Genomic DNA, 21,489 nt, shown 5'->3' with positions numbered 1-21,489 from the left:
CCCTGTAAACCCACCAAACCGGAACCCACTGCCATTGAGTTGATTCTGACTCAGCAGCCCTACAGGGCAGAGTAGGACCCACAGAGTTTCCAAAGCTGTAAATCTTTACGGAAGCATCTTGCCTCATCTTTCTCCTGCACAGCAGCTGGTGCATTCGAACCACCAAGTTTTTGATTACCAGCCGAATCCCTTAACCACTGCACCACCAGAGTGCCTTCCCATGTAAACCAGTTGCTGTCAAATCAGTTGCAACTCAACGGAGACCCCACATGCGTCAGGGTAGAATGGCACTCCATGGGATTTTCGATGGCTGAGGAGCCAATGAGTGAACGCAAACCTTCAGATTTTCAGTGAGCAGCTAAGTGCATTTGTGCCACCCAGGGGCTCCTGATTCCCGTGAGAAACCTAAATACCTACTTTTTTTCCCCTAGCTTTTTATTATGAAAAATGTCAAAAATACACAAGAGTATTCAGAATTGTACAATGAGCCCCATTTGCTCATCACCCAACTTTGAACAGTTAACCACATTTTGCTGATTTTGTTGCATTTATTTCCCCATGTTTTTGTTTTGGTTTTGTATTTATGGGAATTGTTTTAAGGAAATCCCATAATTTATTTTTACCTCTAACACATTAAGCTTTTTGTTTTAACAGGACTACAGTGCTTTTACCACACTGTCTTAGTTACCTCGTGCTGCTATAACAAATACAAGTGGATGGCTTTAACAAACAACTTTCTTTTCTTACAATTTAGGAGGCTAGAATTCACGGTGCTTGCTCTAGGGGAAGGCTTTCTCTATCTGCTCTGGTGGAAGGTCCTTGTCTCTTTTCAGCTTCTGTTCCTTGGTCCCTTGGAGATCTTCATGTGGCCTGACGTCTATCTTCCCCTATCTCTGCTTGCTTGCTTAGTCTGCTCTTTTATATCTCAAAAAGATTGAAGACATACCTTACACTAATACAAGGAGCTTTGGTGGTATAGTGGTTAAAGCATTCAGCTGCTAACTAACATGTCAGCAGCTCAAACCCACCAGCTGCTCCATGAGAAAGATGAGGCAGTCTGCTTCCGCAAGATTTTCAGCCTTGGAAAGCCTGTGGGGGCAGTTGTACTCTGTCCTAACGGGTCACTATGAGTCAGAATCAACTCAGTGGCAGTGAGTAGGTTACACTAATACTGCCCCATTAATGTAACAAAGAAACCCACCAAGCAATGCTGCAGAAGAAAGGGCTGGCCATCTGCTTTAGTAAAGATTACAGACAAAAAAAAAAAAAGAAAAGAAAACTCTGTGGAGCAGTTCTTCTAACTCTGACAGCAACAGGTGTTTTGTTTGTTTATTTGTATGGCCATACTGGAATTCTTGGGTGGTGGAAGCAGTTCATGCACTAGGCTGGTAACCAAAAGTTTGGAAGTTCAAATCCACTCATAGGTGCCTTAGAAGAAAGGCTTGGAATCTATTTCTAACAAATCAGCCATTGAAAACACTGCAGGGTGCAGACCTACTTGGACATACATGGGGCTGCCTGAGTCAGAATCTATTGGATGGCAACTGTGTTTGTTGTTTTAAGGACATGTTCAATCCAGGCATTATCAATAGTGGTTAAAAACCAAACATTAGATGAAAGAATGATAGGCTAACATTTAGGCTAATGGCTGATCCCAAACCACCCAGGGAACCAATATGTCCTTGTTACTGTTGTGTGCCATTGACCTGATCCCATGTGACAGAGTAGGATCACCCCATAGGGGTTTCCTACGCTGACATCTTCATGGAGGCAGATCATCAGGTTGCCTCTCCACAGAGCCCTTGGTAGATTTGAACTCCTTGCCTTGTGGTTAGCAGCTGAACGAGTATGTTCTTAGCAGGTACACAGTGGTGAATTTTAGAATTGTGTTATTCTACATTGATTAGCTGGGATTCTATAAAGGACTTTTCCTTACCTGTTTGACGACCTTGAAACACCATTTAGACAGGAAAGGTAGGAAAACACTTGACTGCTTTTCCCCTTTAATCCATGTTCAGAAAGATAGGTTCAGATTTATTTCAGCCAAATTGCACTTGCTTTTTGATGCCCAGCTTGTCCCATCTTTGGCCATAGGCAGCCTTCACATCAGTTGCTGTAGTGTTTTGACACGACTCCTTTGATGCCTTCCTTGCTTTCCAACTGCCGTGACGCACAGGCTTCACTGTGCATCTCCTGCCCCTGACCTGGGCTCAACCGTCTCCTAGGGAAAGACCTGGAAATAATGTAGAGACCACAATCTGGGCTCCAGCTTATTTTTGTTTGTTTGTTCATTTTTTACTCTTAGACCTTTTCAGTAGATAGAACTTTGACATAGGTATTTTTTTACAGAGAAAAAAATGAACTTAAATTACGACTTTATACAACTATTTTCTCTTTAAAATGTAAGTTTATAGGTTTGCTTCTTTGATTTTACACTTGTTTGTTTTTCCATTTATGCTGCAAATCTTGATTCCTAACAGCATTAGCAAGATTACGTATTTTCTTGCTTCTGCAAGAGACATACTTTTTTTTTTTTTTTAAGTGTGATTTGGGTGAAAGTTTACAGAGCAAATTCACGTTTCATATGGCAGTTCACATACACTTTGTCTCATGACATTGACTACAATTTACCACAATGCAACAGCTCCCCTCCCCCTTCCTCCCCATAGTTACTTCTTCCCTATGTCCCTCCCTTCATACACTCCTGCCCCCTGAACTGTCTTCCTGTGCACACACAGCCCTTCTATGCTCCCATGATTGTTCTCTCCAAGGAGTGTATCTATCTAGTATAAATGTCTACCTTATATGCCTGTCTTTTGTTTGGCTGGAAGCCACAGGTGTGGGTTCAATTCCAGACCTGAAGGGCAACTAGAGGCCATAGTCTCAGTGGTTCCATCAGGTTCTATCAGACCAGCACACCTGTTCCCTTTTTTTTTTTCCCAAAAAAATATTTTGAGTTTTGTTCCACATTGTTCTCCCACTCTATCCAGGATCTCCTACATAGATCCCCCTCCGAGTGGTTGACAGTGGTAGCCAGGCACCATCTAGTTCTTCTGGTCCCAGTCATATAGGCTGAGGATAGCATGGTATACCAGTCGCTTGGACTAATTGTTTCCATGAATCTTTGGTTCTCTTCATTCTTCTTTGCTCTGGTTGAGGAGAGACCCATCACTGCATCTAGATGGCTGCTTGCAAGCTTTTAAGATCCCAGTTGCTACTTGCCAAAGTAGGATGTGGAGCAATGTTTTGGGTAGTATGTTATGCCAATTGAGCTTGATGTCCCCTGTGACTATGGTCCCAAGCCCACAGGTCCTACTACTCGTTCCCTCTTGGTAGCTGGCTGTGGCCAAGAAGTGACTACAACCTTGCCCCTTGTCAGCTTTACTATACACCTGGGAATTCTTACAGAACATACATATACACTTGTAGAAACATTGTCTGCCAACCCTATAAATGGTCTTGGGCACACCGCACCCCTGCACAGACATACCTAATAGTTCAGCCTGTCTACCCATCTGTTGTTGTTGTTATGTGCCGTCGAGTTGGACTCGACTCATAGTGACCCCTCCTTGGGTTGCCAAGGCAGTATCACTATGGAAGTACATTGCCCAACCTTCCTTCCGAGGAGTGGCTGGTGGGTTTGAACTGCCAGCCTTCTGGTTAGCAGTCAAGTGCCTTAGGCACTATGCTACCAGAACTCCTGTCCACCCATCTATCCACCCATATATCCATATTTGCCTTCACTGACAACACAGTACTGTATGTGCAAAAGGGTTCATCTTTGTTGTCTATACCTCCCATGTACCTCTCTATGTCTTGCTCTTCCTCAATGCCACCATGTTGATCACTCACGTTTGGTACATTGCCCTTCTCTTCACCCAAATCAATACTTGTCTCTACCTATCTAACAGTGTTCCCTCCCCTCCCTTCCTACCCATGGTAACCAACAAAGAAAATTTCCTTCCATATATAAAGCTTTCCTTGACTTTTTACAATAATGGACTAACACAATATTTGTCCTTCTGTGACTGGCTTATTTCACTCAGCATAATGTCCTCCAAGTTCATCCACATTATGCAGTGTTTTGCAGATTCTATGTTATTCTTTAGGGTTGCATAGTATTCCATTGTGTGTGTGTACCATAGTTTAGTAATCCATTCTTCAGTTGATAGATACCTAGGTTGTTTCCATCTTTTGGCTATTGTAAATAGTGCTGCAATGAACATGGGTGTGCAAGATACATAAAATATTTTAAAATATAAAATACTATAACACTCACTGCTGTAGAATCAGACTTGACTCACAGTGACTCATATGATAAATTATATGTAAAATTAACAATAAATGATAGAAAATAACATGATAAAATTATAAAACTATTAAAGATTGTTTAAGGAGCTCTAGTGGTGTAGTGGATAAGGCATTTAAAAAAAAAACATTATTTGCTTATTGTCTATGTGCTATTAAATCAATTGCATTAGTTTTCTACTTTAGCTGCTAACTAAAAGTCAGTGATTTGAATCCACCAGCTGCTCCATGGAGAGAAAGATGAGGCAGTCTACTTCTGTAAAGATAGCTTTAAAAACCCGATGGGGGTATGAGTTGGAATCGACTCAGTGGCAGTGGATTATTAAAGATGGTTTAAGATTGCTTTGTAGTTTCTTTTTCCTTAGGATAAATCCTGCTACTTACATACAGTCATGTTTTCAAGTCACTTGAAGCAACAATTTTCTTGGTGTGGTTCACCCATCAACTTGGTATACAGTTGGGCTCTCTACAATTTTTAAATGGCTGTTTCTCTATCTGTAAACAAATTTTCAGTATTCCTTTTAGAGTCTCTGGTAAACAGTAAGAAAAAGAACTGTGAAGCCTGGTACTGTGCTAGCAACTTTTGACACAATGTCTTCCTGAGAGAGGGTCTCAGTGGTCCTGCTATATCAATAGGGAAATGTGAGGTTCAGAGCTAAAGACAAATGCCAAGTCATGTAGCTGGTGAGTAGCAGAGGCTGGGCTCCACCTGTATCTGATTTGCAATATCTGCCTTTTCAGTAATTGCCACAGGTGTGTTTGTCATCACAGGATGTGCTCCAGACAGAAAATAATAATAATAATAATGTTTTCAAACATTATTTGCTTAATGTCTAGTTCTATTAAATCAATTGGGTTAGTTTTCTACTTTGGCGATTACACTAGTCCAAAACTTTGGTACTCCAGACTGAATTTTTTTTTTTCTGGAGTCATCAACTCGCCAAGCATCCTGTGAAAGCTGTGGAATTTTCCACAGAGGAATTTGCATACACAGGAATAAGTGCACCTGACTTCAGGGGGAGCCTGAGGCCCCACAGTCTCTCCTTGCACTTCCTAACAGGTCCATGGACCTGGATTCAGAACTCCAGGCTTTTGGACGACATTTTCTCCACCAAAGTTACCACAGAGCAGCCAAGTATAATGCCCACGCTACTCCTGGTTTGTCTGATTGTCCCTCCCAGCCTTTCGTGGGCTCGAAGGAGTCACAAGGTAGCCCTAGAGAGGAGCAACACAACCTAATCTGTGGCACAGCAGGCCTCACACAATCCACACCAGGCAGTTATAGGGTACAGAGGGGCCTACGTGCACAGATCAGCTCCCTGCACAGCTTGGGGGTCCCAAGGTTTGTCAGAGGTCACAAGACCTCTGGAATTGGTTGATCTTTTTGGACTGAAATTAATCCTCCTAAAATTCACTTTACAAAAACAGCATCAACCAGTGGACACATCCATAAATGTAGCCAGCTGGCATTTTTTTTTCTCATTAGATAGACACTGCTAGTCTCTTCTGGATATTTCTGGAAGAGTCCTTTGGTTTTCCTTTAGTATTTATTGAGTACTCAGTCTGTGCAGGACTGTGTAGGGTACTGGGTGCCCTGTGGTTTACTTAATGTTCCCTTGTTAAAATGTAGGCCTCCTTCTTTCCCCTCTCCCCTGATTCCTCCTCCTTCTCTTTTCCTTTCCTTCTCAACAACTGTAAATAACACTGCAGTGAACACAAAAGGTTATTCCCCCCTGTATTCAAAATGACTTTCTTCAGAGCAGGTTCTCAGAATTGAAATTGAGGCCAGAGGTGTGAGCTGCCTGATCCATTTCCTCATCCAGGATAGCATCCCGTCAACCATTTGCTCCTCAGTCCTCACTCTCCCCTCCCCGCTGAACCCAGGCTGTTCCCAGCTCCAGCCTACACGGACTTTTTCTTCATGGGTCCTAACTTCTCCATCTCAGCCAGCAGCCACTGACCCCTCCCTACCTTTCTCTAGCTGTTCTCTGCCCACTATGCAACACAAAAGATCAGGGACCTGTAGCACAGACAGACGTGGATCTGTCAATCCATGTGGGCCCTGGCTACAACCTTGAGGGTGGTGTAACTGGGGCTGGAGGCTGCATGAGAAGCACTGGCTCCAGGAAGGCAAAGTGGGTCATGGCTGCTCCTGCCTCCCCTTCTAGCTTCCAAACACATCATTGAGAACTGCTGTGCATTGTGGGGTCTGCCACATTATGTCCTCTGCAGAGACTTGGATAGGTTTGAACTCCTTCAAGGTGGACAATGTCTTTCAGGTTTATTGTAATTTTTTAATAATCTTGTCTTGTTGCCAAAATAATACACATTCATGAGAAATATTAGTGACCTCTTGCTTTTATCTCATCTGAGTCTCTCTCTCTTTCTCTCTCTCTCTCTTTGTCAGAGTATGCCCCGGGGCCTTTGCTCATTCTGTTGCTTATTGCCAGAAAGCCTCCCTCTTCCTTTCTTTCCCTCTTTTAGTCTTGACCCTCAAGACTGGCCCTCCACACCATGCCCACATGGAGCTTCTTGTCCTTTTCCATCCCAGACCTCATCATACCGACCAATGACATCTCCCCCACAGCCTGTGAGATCATTGAGAGTGGGGTTATCTTGTACTGCTGTGTGTCCTGTCCCTCAGCCCAGCCTGCACACCCAGAGGGCTCAGTCAGCTCATGGAAATAACAAGAGGCAGCCCCACTGGTGCCCTGTAGCATGCAGCCATCCCTGCCCCAGAAGGCACATGTGAAGTCTCACACTGGAGGAATTCCTGTAAAACTGGCACTCTTGGGGGCGGGCAGGGCATGGAGACAAAGCATGCCCACTTGTCTGATGAGGAAACCAAGCCCTGTAAACGAGTCAGACTTCAGGTCACTGTTTCATCTTGAAGGACCCTCTCACACTCTGAGCCACCTGCTTCTGTTCCTAGGTGGGCAGCAGTCTGCACAGGTGCACTTTTGGCACCAGGACACCTGGGAGCAGCTGGCACTGGGAAAGAGCTTGACTGAACCCATGTGTACACCTGTTTGTGTGTATGTATGTGTACAACCTTGGCACAGCCTGAGCCCTGCTGGGAACAGCAGGTGTCTCCTCGCCCAAGGACACAGGCTGCAGCATAGCCAACCTGGAGGAAGGGATGAAGGCGGAAGGAGGGAGCCGCCTCGGGCTCCATAAATACCCACAAGTCAGGCAGGAGAGCCACCCGGAGGCAGGCACGCACCATGGGGCGCCTAGAGCTGGTGGTCGTTGGCCTCACCTGCTGCCTAGCAGTGGCAAGTTCGGCAAAGGTAAGCCATTCACTATCATTCTACTAAACCAGATTCTGGACACTGTGGGCACTGGGTGTAGAGGAGGGTAAGACAGACAGATGGAAACACAAGCAGAAAGCACCAGCCAGAGAAGCAGAGCCCAGTAACAATAACAAGAGCAGCTGACATTTACTGGGCACTTACTCACTGCTGGGGCCTGTGCTGTTCCACAGGGGTTCATTCACCCTGCAACTGAGGTCATCCATCCCACAACTCAGGCTTTGTTGTTGTTGGGTGCTGTCAACTCGACTTTGACTCATAGTAACCCCATGTGACAGACCAGAGCTGCCCCGTGGAGTTTTCTAAGCTGTAATCTTGACTAAAGCAGATCATCAGGTCTTTCTCCCAAGGAGCCTTGGTCTGGGTTTGAACCACTAACCTTATGGTTAGAAACCAAGCGCTTAATCGTTGCATGACAAGGGCTCTTTATAATTCATGTTGCCAGATATAATATGGAATGCCCAATTGCATTTGAATTTCATATAAACAACCAATCATTTTTTAATATAAATGTATAAATATATCCCACACAATATTTTGGATATACTTACAGTACAGTGGTTAAAGCATGTGGGTGCTAACCAAAAGGTCTATGGTCCAAACCCACAAACTGCTCCATGGGAGAAAGATGAGGCGGTCTGTTACCGTAATGATCTCAGCCTTGGAAACCCTATGGGGCAGTTCTAGTCTGCCCTGCAGTGTCACATGAGTCAGAACCAACTCAATGGCAGTTAGTTACAGTTTTTTGAAATTCAAATTTAACTGAACACCTAGTATGTTCATTGGCTAAATATGGCAACCCTGCCTACAACTCCTTCTAATGTCACTGCTTTCTGTATTTTACACAAGGGGAAATGGCCCCAGAGAAGATAAGCAATTTCCCAATAACACACAGGCCCCAAGTGGCTAAGCAGGAGTCTGAAACCCAGTGTACTCCAACCCCCGAGCCTGGAGTCTGGATCCCAATGTAACTTCTATCTCATGTTCCTCCCAAGGGAGAATTAACAAGCACCTGTCTGTGCCAGCTCCCCTCCAGGCCTAGAGTTAGGAGGCACAGGTATGCTCCTGGGGCATGTGTAAAACCTATCCTCCATAACTGCCCTCTGGGGTGAGTGTGAGGAACAGAGCTAGAGATGCCTGGAACAGAACTCCCAAAGCTACAAGCAGACTGTAGGTACCCAGTTCAGCCTCTGCCTCAGCCAGGTTTGCATGGCGGACCTCAGCACCCAGGAAATGCAGGGATCCCAGGATGAAGGGATCTTTGCTTCTGGGAGCAAGATGCTGGCTCTTCACTCCTCACCCCTGCTGTCTCTGGCCTCTGGAACTCCTCCACACAGCCAGGCCCTGCTCTCAGCTCTCCTGTGCCCCAGGGACCTGCCCCTTTGTCCTTTGTCTAACCTGGAAGTTCAGGCACTGGCCCTGGGTCACTTCTATTATGGGGATTTTCTCTCTTTCTTGGGGATACTGCTTTTCAGGAGGGCTAAAAGGTGCCAAGTTTCCTCCCCATTGCTAGGACAGCCCAGCATCAGCGATTCCTTTGGTGCCAGGGTCTTCAGACCCTTTGGCTCCCATCTCTGTGACACAGAGACACTTCTGGGAGGTGGCTTCCCAATCCCCAGGCCTTGACTTGTTCCTCAAGCCCCTCCCAGGTATCAGGACATAATGCCTGAAGAATGGGGACAGGAGGTTCATCCTGGGGCTCCAGGGAAAGGCCTGGCCCTGAGTCCACCTCCTGGACACCCCCCCACTCCCCTCCCCCGAGGCAGCCTGACAGGTATTGCTTCTGGCTCCTCTCTCTCCAGTTCTAGCCTGCCCACTCTCCCCTTCCCTGTGTGGCAGGGGACACCTATTAGCCTAGACTACAGATGGGGACTGGGGTCCCAGCTGGGCCTGGAGTGTAAGGCTGTCACACTAGAATCTGACCCAGGTGAAAGCCGCGAGCAGTGACCTGCCACAGCTACCCTCACAGGTGGCTCTGCACTGCTCCTGCACTCGCCCTGGTATGGGGAGCAGCCCTGGGAAGGGAAGAAGCACATGGCTGTGAAGTCAGACTGCCAAGTCCCAGCTGGGGACTTCCAACAGGAAAACCTCTGCGCCTCAGTTCCCTCCACTAGGAAATGGGCCGAGGACAGGCCCACCCTCCTGGACCCTGGTGGGGTGAGGAGCCTTAGCCCAAGGGAAAATAACTCAAGCAGACAGGATTCTCAGCTGCAGTTCTGACTATCCAGGGGTGGCCATGGGTAAGGGCAGGGCATCTTCCCAACAGGGAGCACAGAGGCTGTGAGGACTTGTGCATCAGACCATGAATCACCTGTGAGGACTGTAGGGTAATGAGGGAAAGGAGACATTGAGGGGCTCCCAGGAAGCTCAGGAAGGGGTGTGAAACATTCAGTTCATTCACCCAGTCTGGGCTGAGCGTCTGTCCCTGCTAGATCCCAGGAAGTGTCCCATCTGATCACACACAGGCAGGGGCAGATTGTCCAATAAGCGAGGTAAGCACGGGCTTACCTGTGCTTATGTACTAATCTGCAGTGAACTGTTCCACCTCTTTCTCACCAGGTGAAAACAAATGAAACTGTTCACTACAGGTTAGTTTTACGAAAAGCAAGTTGGACCCTGGGGAAGGGGGCAGTAAGCAACGTGGACAGGTGGTAGGGGCGCTGCCTTGGTCCCAGATGTCGACTTGCACGCCTGGCTTGAAGCTATCTCTGGGGAGCCTCTGACCACCCCGCAACTCTTCTGATTCTGAGCCTGCCTAACCTGCCTACATCTCCCCACAGCTGGGCGCAGTGTACACAGAAGGAGGCTTTGTGGAAGGCGTCAACAAGAAGCTCAGTCTCTTTGGTGACTATGTCGACATCTTCAAGGGCATCCCCTTTGCTGCTGTGCCCAAGGCCCTGGAGAACCCCCAGAAACACCCTGGCTGGCAAGGTGCGAGTGGGAAAGTGCTTGGTGGGGCCCTGCCTCTAGGGAGGTGCAGTGCTACAGCCACCCTCCTGTCAGTCATTCCTGTCACCTGCAGGCAACGGGGTAGCTGGGGTAGCTATGGATAATAATGCCTATGGCAAGTAGTTTTAAATTGCTGCGATCTCTCACAGCTGGTGATGAAACTGCAATGGCCAATAGAAACTGCTCATTGGTGCCCCCATTCAAGTGGCTCCCAGAGCACATGCCACACCTGCCATACCTTACACACACCTATGTCTGCAGGGACTTTGAAGGCCAAGGACTTCAAGAAGCGGTGCCTGCAAGCCACCATCACCCAGGACAGCACCTATGGGGATGAGGACTGCCTCTACCTCAACATCTGGGTTCCCCAGGGCAAGAGGGAAGGTGGGTTCACCCTCTGTGGTCCCTCGAGTTCCCCTCTCTCTGCAGAAACCCCCAAGAAGTCCAAGTCCCATGGCCAACTCCTCTGGTTATGTCTGGGGGCTCCAAGACAGAGCTTTCCTGAAGTCAGCACAGAGGTGGGATGGGATGGGAGGGGCTCTCACTGCTTCTCCCCAAGACTGGAACTGGGCAGACCTTTGGAGGCCACATATGTGTACCCCCTGTATGGCATTGGGGGGATTAGCAAAGAAGAGGGGCCATGGCAGGTGCCTCAGGGTCACTGGACCTTCTCAATCCTGCCCCAGTCTCCCGGGACCTGCCCGTCATGATCTGGATCTACGGTGGTGCCTTCCTCATGGGAGCTGGCCACGGAGCCAACTTTCTCGACAACTATCTGTACGATGGGGAGGAGATTGCCACGCGTGGCAACGTCATCGTGGTCACCTTCAACTACCGCGTTGGCCCTCTAGGCTTCCTCAGCACTGGGGATGCCAACCTGCCAGGTTCGCCCAGCACCTGGGGGCCCTGAGGGAGGGGGAGCTGTGTGTCCCATCTCCTGAGCTCTGAATCCACCAGAGAGACCCTCCTCAATGCCCCTCTGTTCAACCGTTTCCTGGCAGCTCTGGGGAAAGGCCCAGAATCCATTTCAGAGCTGGGAGGTGGAATTGAATCATGAGACTTGGCTGTGGTAAAATAAAAGACAGACAGATAGACACCCAGAGGGAGAGTAATGTAAGCAGGAACAGCAAAACCAAGTGAGTGAAATAGAAAAGGATGCACTCAGGCTGAGACAGAGGCCAGCAGAGAGACAGACAGAGGGACCAAGGCAGGGAGAGAGAGATGAGCAGAGACCAGGCCGTCCTGCCCACTCCCCCTTCTAATCTCCCAAATGTCTTTAGCACCCCACTCAGGCCTGGGCTCTAGAGCCCACCATTTGCCATTCCTGGGCTATACCTAGTTGAGAACGTATAAACTCAACCTACATTGATTGTATACTTACTGTGTGCCAGGCCCTGGGCCTCTCATCTCTAGTACCCCCATCTCCCAGTGGAGGGTCCTCAATGAATGCCCACCCCTTGTCCTGCCCCCAGGTAACTATGGCCTTCGGGACCAGCACATGGCCATCGCTTGGGTGAAGAGAAATATTGCTGCCTTTGGGGGGGATCCCAACAACATCACCATTTTTGGAGAATCAGCTGGAGGCGTCAGCGTCTCTCTGCAGGTTTGGGGTCCCCAACAGTTGAGGGTCTTCCTCAAAGGATTCTAGAGGGAAATTATGGGGTGGGCAGACAGGAGGAGGAGAGTGGGGCTGGAAGTGATGTGTTGGGTGTCCTTGGTTGACCCAGGGCTGGGGCAAACTGGGAAAGTCCTTGGTGACAGGACCTCTTTGTGTTGCAGACTCTCTCCCCCTACAACAAGGGCTTCATTCGGAGAGCCATCAGCCAGAGTGGCGTAGCATTGTGCCCTTGGGCCATCCAAAGGAACCCACTCTTCTGGGCCAAATCGGTAAGCAGAGGCACTACAGCCGACAGGCGTGGGCATGGATCAGGGGCTCAGTTTAGTTGCCCAGGAGGGAGTCTTCCACATTTCCATTTTTCTATCACAGACTATGTGCCCTTGTCCCCAGTCAGTCTGTGTCCTGAGTATCGGCCTCACTTTAACTGCCTACTACTTCCCCTTCTCTCCCCACAGATTGCCAAGAAGGTGGGCTGCCCCATGGATGACACCTCTAAAATGGCCAGATGTCTGAAGGTTACCGACCCACATGCCTTGACACTGGCTTACAAGATGCCCCTGGCTGGCATGGAGTGTAAGCAGGGTGGCCTGGCATGGGGGCATGGGGGCTCGAGGTGGGGGGAGGGCAATGCTGGGAAGGGCCAGGCTCCTGGAGAGGACAGGAAACTGTCCTGTATGAGCCTTAATCCGGTGACCAGCTTGCAGAATTCCCATCTGGGGAATTACCCCTTTGCAGGCTTCAGCAGGCCTGGTTGTAAGGGATGGAGAGGATCATTCTTCCTTATCTTCCATGGCTCATGGAGCCCCTTGGGAAGCTGATGAACATTTGGGCTGCACTCCCAGCAATGCACACATACACAGTTAGGGCACTTCATGGACCCCTAAAGCTTGCCTGGGAATCCATGGACCCCAGAACAAGAAATTTGTCCTATGTGACCATTCATTCATAAATATTACTGAGCATCTACTGTAGCAGTTGGTCCTCCAGCCCTAATAATCTATACCCTGGGAAGGCCTGGGGACCCATTAGCATAAAGTGATGAACGTCAGCATCGTCTGCCTGGTAGACTAGAATTCTCTCTTGCACATTCTGCTTACACAAAGTACAATGGGGCCCACCACATAACTTAATGTAAATTAAACTTAAAAGATTAGCAAAAATAAGGCCAACACTTTCTTTTGAAGCTTGGCTGAAGGAACAGCAAGCGGCCCCATTTCTGCCTGAACGGAGAACGGGCTGTGCTCTAATGAAAGTTGTGCATCTGCTCGCACTATATGGTTTTTAGGAGTTAATTCAGTAGTTCTGAAGGGGAATGTGGGCATCCATTTTTGGCTAATAGACTAGAACCCAGCCTTGGGAGAGGGGCACCTCTTTCTTCATAAGTGCCCTCAATTACTTCTCCCAAACTTTGTCCCAGTGAGAAGGGAAAGAGAGGAAAGGGACTCACACTGCCACAAGAGGACAGATGTGACCTTTGAACCAGTGGCTCTCTACGAGGGGTGTTCCCAAAGGGGACATGTGGCAATGTCCGGAGACATGTTTGGTTGTCACAACTATGGGAGGGGTGCTACTGGCATCCAGTGGATACAGGCCAGGGATGCTGTAAACTCCTGAAATACATAGGACAGCCCCCCAACAACATGGAATTATCTGGTTCAAAATATCAATAGGACCAAAGTTGAAAAACTCTACTCTAGATCAAAGAAGGAAGGAAATCCCCCTGCAGCCTTGTAGAGATGGGGTCAACTCCACCTTCAGAGGCAGAGGGGAGGGGAGGAGGATATCAGAAGATATGAAAATTGTTGGCTCTCCTACCCAGACCCCATGCTGTACTATCTGGGCTTCCTCCCTGTCATCGATGGAGACTTCATCCCCGATGATCCCATCAACTTATATGCCAACACTGCTGACATTGACTACATTATTGGCACCAACAACATGGACGGCCACGTATTTTCCACCATTGATGTACCAGCAGTTGACAAGACTAACAAGGATGTCTCAGAGTAAGCAGGAGGCATAGGGGCAAAGAACAGTGCTAAAGGCTGCTGGAAAGGAGTCAGCCTGGGGGAGGTCGTCCCAGAGGGGGCAGGCATTAGCAAAGGGTGAGGAAGTTAGCAATATGTTGGGGGGGGGTGGCTATCTATGGCTCTCTTCTAGGTAGGTGTGCAGGCACTCCCTGTTGGCCCTGGGTGGAGAATCCAGTGCCTGCTTGGTCTCTGTAGGGAAGACTTCTACAAGCTGATCAGCGGGTACACCATCACCAAGGGACTCAGGGGTGCCAATGCCACCTTCGAACTCTACACTGAGTCCTGGGCCAGTGACTCATCCCAGGAGAACAAGAAGAAGACCGTGGTGGAGTTGGAGACTGATGTCCTCTTCCTAATACCCACCAAGGTCGCCCTGGCCCAGCACAGAACCAATGCCAAGTAAGGATCTGGGATGAGAAGAACAGCTCTCTGGGGAGACCAGCCTGGGATACTGCACCTTCCTGCAAAGGCCTGGCCAATGGGTGGCTCACAGGTGTCGGGATGCCTGGGGAAACTGCACTCAGGTCCAACCACTTGTTCATCCTCCTTCTGCTTTGCCTAAGCTGGAATGGCTCCAGAGAGCCTCTCCTCCCCTTCCAGCCTCAGGGGTTTACAAACCCTTCCACGGTCCTCCACCCTACCGAAGCTTCCCACTGGGAGTTCTTAAGTCTATCCTCCATCCCTCACGCTGTGTAGATGGAGAGAATACTGGACAATGGATGGTCTGTGTTCGGTAATGCTCAAGGGCTTCTACGTTGCCCACTTTCAAAATAACTTAAGCTTGTAACCACATTGTTGTTGTGTGTTGTCAATTCCAACTCACAGCAACCCTATATGACGGAGTAGAACTGTGTCATAGGATTTCCTAAGTTGTAATCTTTATGGGAGTGGCTGGTGGGTTTGAACCGCTAACCTTTTGCTTACCAGCCAAGTGCTTAACCATTGAGCCACCAGGGCTTCTGTGACACATTAAAGATCACAATAAGCAGTCACCATCGAGTTGACTCTTAACGGTGACCCCATGTGTGTCAGAGTAGAACTGTGATCCATAGGGTTTCAATGGGTGATATTTCAGAAGTAGACCACAGGTTTTTCTTCCAGACCCCCTCTAGGTGGATTCAGCCTGCCAAGCTTTAGTCAACACCTGAGCACTTAACCATTGCAACACCAGGGTGCTTAAAAGGTTGTTGTTGTTATGTGCCATCAAGTCGGACCCGACTCATAGCAACCCCTCCTTGGGTTTCCAAGGCAGTATCACCACTGAAGTAGATTGCCCAACCTTCCTTCCAAGGAGTGGCTGGTGGGTTTGAACCACCAGCCTTCTGGTTAGCAGTCAAGTGCCTTAGGCACTACGCTACCATAACTCCTGCTTAAAAGGTAGCAGGACATAATTAAACCTAGAAGTTAGGCTTTGCAGCAACTGAGCAGTAAATTTAACTCTCAACTTCCTGTAGCCAAGGCAAAAGGGAAACAGCTGAAGGTATATACCTTGTCTAATGAAATGAAAAATACAAATTCATTTGGAGAGTAAAAATCTTTCTTGGTATTCAATTATAGGAGGAAGAGCCCTTTAATCTTTATGTAGAAGTGAGGGGATAAATACAATTAAAAAGCAGAATCTGTGAGTCTGGCCCACAGCTTTCCCTTCTCCAGAGGGAACAACCCTAGTTCCTTTGTGAGTCTGGTGGGAATTCCCCAGCCTATCCCATAGACCTACACACTCTTTTTGGCCCATCTCTGGGCTGGATGATCCAGGTGAGCATCCCACCAACCTGGATGGTCACTCCCTCTCATCCTCAGGAGTGCCAAGACCTACACATACCTGTTCTCCCACCCCTCTCGGATGCCCGTTTACCCCAAGTGGGTGGGGGCCGACCACGCAGATGATATCCAGTATGTCTTTGGGAAGCCCTTTGCCACCCTTCTGGGCTACCGGACTCAAGACAAGACTGTCTCCAAGAACATGATCGCCTACTGGACCAACTTTGCGAGAAGTGGGTAAGGTGTAGGGTTGAGCCCCGTCCAGAGAGGACATAGCTACAGAAACCATGGCCCTGCAGGCCTGGGGTCCCTGCACCCTCACTTACCCACTGTGAGACTGGGCAAGTTATGTAATGTCCCTGAACTCAAGTGTCTCCATCTACCAAGTGAGGATAAGAGCTACCCTCACATGCCCTGTTCTGCACCAGGCCTTTAGAGCACTCAGGCCAGTACCCAGTACACAATGTGGCACTGTTGTTAGGATTTAGCTTGGAGCAAGGGAGGATTACCTAGGCATGTGAGAGAGCAGAGCTGGGTGAGGGGCAAAGTTCTCCAGCCTTCTGTGAGCCTGCAGCCCTCATCCAGACTCCTCTCTCTCTGCAGGGACCCCAACATGGGCCACTCGGCTGTCCCCACACACTGGTATCCCTACACACTGGAAAATGACAACTACCTGGAGATCAATAAGAAGATCGATGGCAACTCCATGAAGCAGCACCTGAGGACCAGTTACCTACAATACTGGACCCTGACCTACAAGGCACTGCCTACAGTGACTAGTGGGGAGGCTGTCCCCGTGCCCCCCACAGACAATTCTGAGGCTGTCCCCATGCCACCCCAGGATGATTCTGAGGCTGTCCCCGTGCCCCCCCAGGATGATTCTGAGGCTGTCCCCGTGCCCCCCCAGGATGATTCTGAGGCTGTCCCCGTGCCCCCCCAGGGAGATTCTGAGGCTGCCCCTGTGCCCCCTACGGGTGACTCTGAGGAGGCTCAGATGCCCATAGTCATTGGCTTCTAATGTCCTATGACACTTGGCCCCAAGAGGCCATACAGGTGGGGACCTCAAGGACCACTTGCCCTCCCATGCTCTTCCTGAATAAAGCCTTATCCTTCTGTGTTTGGCATCTTTCTTTGCTCCTAAGACCCAGCTAGAGGAAGGAGGGGCAATCATTTATCTTTACAGCACCAGGAGCTGGGCTGAACACTTTACACCCAGGATCTTGGCCAATTTTCCAAGCTCCCAAGAGGTCGATATTGCTAACTTTATTTTAGAGGGGAGGAAACAGGACTGGAAACATTATATGGCAGATTCAACATTGAGATTCAGGCACAGGTCACCCCAAAGCCTGCCCTCCTTCTTCCTAACCAGAGTGTGGGCTACTAATGGGCTAGCCTCTGGCCACAATGGGTGGGTAAGGTGGGAGTGGCAACCACAGAGGGGAGCTGGGCTCTCTGAGAGCAGATGGTGGCCTCCTCTGGAGCCAGTGGAACTCAGCTACCTGCCTCCCAAGTCCTGGGGACAGGATGCAGAGTGACCTCCGTATTCTCATTGGGTCTGGGGAACCAGGTTCTGTTCCTCCAGGTGAATACTGGTCAAAGAGAACAAAAACCACAGTGGATGTTCAGAAGCAAAATGTGTAAGATGTATGGGGTATTGGGTACTATATCCCCCTTCCATGCAGTGGTCTTAACAGTGCCCAGTTGCTGTGGCAGAGTAAGAGGGGCAGGTGACAGAAATGAGACATAGAGCCTGCTTTAATTACCTAGAAGGAGCTCTGGTGGCATAGTGCCTAGGGCATGTAACTGCTAACCCATCAGCCACTCCACACAAGGAAGGCTGGGCAATCTACTTTCGTAAAGATTTACTGTCTTGGAAACCCAAAGGGGGTTGCTATGAGTCAGAATCGACTCGATGACCGTGAGTTTACCCTTTTGATTTTAGTTACCTAGTGCTACTGCTAACCAGAAGGCTGGTGGTTCAAACCTACCAGCCACTCCTCTGAAGGAAGGTTGGGCAATCTACTTCCATAGTACACCTCGGAAACCCAAGGAGGGGTTGCTATGAGTTGGATCCAACTTGATGGCAATGAGCTTGGTTTTTTTTTTTTTTTTTTTCGGTTAGTGCTACTATAGCACAAATACCACAAATGAGTGGCTTTAAAGAACACAACAGTTCTGGAGGCTAGAAGTTCAAACCAAGGTCTCAGCCATGTCAATTCCTTCCTTGTTTATAGCCCTGGGCATTCCTTAGTTCCTTAGTGTTCCTTGGCTCGCAGACAATCTTTACATGATGTCTGCCTTCCTGTCTGTGTCTACTCTTTTTATAACTCAGAAGTGATTAGGTTTAGGATCCACCTAATACATTAATGCCCTCATTAATGCAACAAAAAGAAAACCCCATTTCCAAACAAGACCACATTTTCAGGTATAAGGGACAGGAATTCAGCACATACAAATACTCCTCACTTATCTATCTCATTAACCAACATTTCAAATATACAATATTAAAAAAATCTACTATCTGACTCTTTTGAGCATTAACAACATATGTCTGGTAAGTAATGAATGCTGAGGTGTGAGGCTAGAGTAATACTGGCTGCGATGAGTAAGGTTATGTATCCACTTGGCTGGGCCATGATTCTCAGTAATTTGGCAGTTGTGTAATGATGTAGTCATCCTCCATTTTGTGATCTGATGTGATGTGATCATCTTCCATTTTTACTTAACACTGATTTTAGCATAATGACTTGGTCCTTGGAACATAATCGTGTCAATAAGTGAGGAGTGGGGGCATTTTTGGGGGACACAATTCAATCCATATTAGGGTGCATGCACCTCTTTGAGCTCTGGGTCCAACAAAGAGCTGATCACTTGACAAGCCTGACCTCACTGAGGCCACTTGAGGGGGTTGCTATTGACACCCCCATTTTAGATACTTACATGGAAATGTCCTGAGAATCACGTGAGACTCTCAAGGTCATTCGGAGCAAGGATTCAAATCCAGGCCCGAGACTCCAAAGCCAGTGTTCATGATGACAATGTCGGTTTATTTTTCCACAGTTACAGTGGGGTAGGGGCTCAGGTAGGAGGGAGATCTAGTGAAGAAAGTTCAGCAAGAAAAGCAAATATTCTGTCTTCACCCTTTGGCTGCAGGGAATCAGATCCTCCCTCCTAATGAAACTGTCCCCAGTTGATACCACTCCTAATGAGGGAGACCTGTGAGACACCTGACTGTGAAGGAAACCAACTTTCCAACCACTTTCAGTCTGCCTTGTTGCCTTACTGGCTAACTTGAAGCCTGGCCATAATATTTAAATTAGCATCTTGGTTTCAGGTAGAGATATACTCCCGTGCCTTCCACATGCACAGAGGGTAAAACAAATCTATACCTCTGCTGACTGATTTTGTTTAATCAGATGTAAAGATTTTCATGTTTAAACATAGAAATGGTGCTGGCACTTGCTGGGGGGCAGCAGAGGTTGTATTCCTCCCTTGCCTACGTCCTGGAAAGGCAAAGGGGAACAAGGAAGGTATCCTTAGATTCACTAAGCATGATTATTGTGCTGCAAATCCTCCCAGAGCGCCTAACAAGCACTGCAAGGGCTGCTCTGCTGGTCAGCCTTCAGGGGGCAAAAATGCTGACCATTGCCTTGGGGCCCTTATCCAAATTCAGGTTGACTTTGTGTGAGTGTTGATCATAGGACTTCAAGGAGTTCATGAGCCTCGTCAGCAGAGAGGAGCAAGCCCATGTCAAGCAAACTAACCCCAAAACCAAACCCACTGCCACTGAGTCAATTCCAGCTCAGAGCAACACTGGAGGACACAACACTGTGGGACACAGTATAACTGCCCCATAGGGTTTCCCAGGCTGTAAATCTTTATGCAAGCAGACTTCTTAATCTTTCTTCCATGAAGTGGCTGGTGGGGTCAAACTGCTAACCTTTTGGTTAGCAGTCCAGTGCTTTAGCCACAGCACCACCAAACTTCCTCCTTGGGAAAACAAGAACAGTTTTATTAGGACAAGTAGAAGCAGTTTCCTTGCAGCCAAGGGGCAAAAACAGACACTTCCTCCTCTTGCTCAGCTTTGTCCAGCAGATCTTCTCCCTCCCACCTGAACCCCTGCTTCTCTAGACGGTGCAGCAGGGTGGGGAATAACCGACCCCCACAATAAGCCAACTGTTTTCCTCTCAATGACCCAGTGACGATCAAGGGGGTCAGAGAGAAAAGGGCCTTGTTATGGCTTCAATCGTGTGTCCCCCTTCCCCCAAAAAAATGCTCAAGTCTTAACGCCTGGTACTTGTGAATATGAGCTTACTTGGAAATAAAGTCTTCACAAATGGAATTAGTTGAGTAAACATGAGGTCATACTGGAGTAGAGCGGGTCCTAATTCAGTGTAACAGGTGTTCTTATAAAGAGAGACAGAGAGGGAAGAAGATGGGGTCACGTGATGATGGAGGCGGACACTGGAGTTATGCTACCACAAGCTAAGGAGCAGCTGGCGCTACAAGAAGCTGGAAGAAACAAGGAAGGGCATTCCCCTATAAGCTTCAGATAGCGTTGTGCCCTGCCAATGCCCTGAACTCAAACTCCCAGAGCTGTGAGGGAATACATTTCTGTTGTTCAAGGCCACCCAAGTCTGTGGTACTTGGTCAGACAGCCCTAGGAGACTGGTATAGGCCTTCTATCCCCAGCTGTTAATAGATATCTGTCTGTGCCCTGTATGAGCAGATGGCGAAGGGTATTTTAAAACCTTTTAGATTCATCACACTTTTACTGCCCACTTCATCTAGATCCAATTGGGGAAGGGGCTGTCAGAGAAGAATTATTGTTTTAAAAAATCAAGATCTGTGCAGAAACCAGACTACAGTGGCCACATTGCCCTAGGACCACTCCTAGGACCTAAGACCCACTGAAGTGGAGGGCTGCTACTTCCTGGGGAAGGAAGACCCAGGAGATGCAGGCCACCTGCCCTCATCTGCTGGCCCAACAGTCACTGCCCTGACACTTGCTTTCTGCCAGGACTTGACGTAACACCTTCCCATTGGGAATCAAGTCCAGCTAGATAGATTCCTGCTTCCCCTCTCAGTAGATTCTAAGCTGGGTGTCAACCCACTCCCTTCTAGAGTAGGGTGGCACTTGGAGCCTGCCTGTGATGACCATGGCTGCCCTGGGCTTTCTGGTTTGGTCAAGGAGTCTTGGGTGTAAGAGAGGACTCCCCATCAAGGATGGACTGAGAAGGACGCAGACTGCAAACATGGGTCCTGTCTGAGTAACTGTCAAGAGTGAACTCTTGGTCGATGGACACTCAAAGATGCAGTAATATGTCCCTCCTACTGCACACCCCAGGGTTACAGGTGAGGAGAGACAACTCAGGGATGCCCAAAGTAGCAGGCAGGAAGAGCAGGAGAAAGGGGATTAAAAGCCAGGAAGCCAGAGAGAAGAGCAATCAGCCGAAGGGATTAGGTGAGGAGAGGAAACTCAGGCCCGCCTGGAGTAGCAGGTCGGAAGAGC

At 48.5% G+C, this 21,489-nt stretch overlaps 1 protein-coding gene across 1 annotated transcript; it reads left to right on the top strand.

The window, feature by feature from the left end:
- The first annotated feature begins 7,532 nt into the window (after positions 1-7,532).
- Positions 7,533-16,995, top strand: CEL (carboxyl ester lipase). Its single transcript, XM_007944191.1, has 11 exons — positions 7,533-7,598; positions 10,400-10,550; positions 10,830-10,952; positions 11,255-11,452; positions 12,041-12,171; positions 12,348-12,455; positions 12,642-12,759; positions 14,006-14,192; positions 14,412-14,615; positions 16,017-16,214; positions 16,581-16,995. The coding sequence occupies exons 1-11, from the start codon at positions 7,533-7,535 to the stop codon at positions 16,993-16,995; spliced, it is 1,899 nt and encodes a 632-aa protein (XP_007942382.1).
- Positions 16,996-21,489: the final 4,494 nt, after the last annotated feature.

This window comes from Orycteropus afer, unplaced genomic scaffold (genome assembly GCF_000298275.1).
Source record: "Orycteropus afer afer isolate SDZICR_OR568_19922 unplaced genomic scaffold, OryAfe1.0 scaffold00123, whole genome shotgun sequence".
NCBI classification, from domain to species: Eukaryota; Metazoa; Chordata; class Mammalia; order Tubulidentata; family Orycteropodidae; genus Orycteropus; species Orycteropus afer.
Note: the sequence above shows the minus strand (reverse complement) of the source record. Positions and strands in the feature narration are given on the sequence as shown.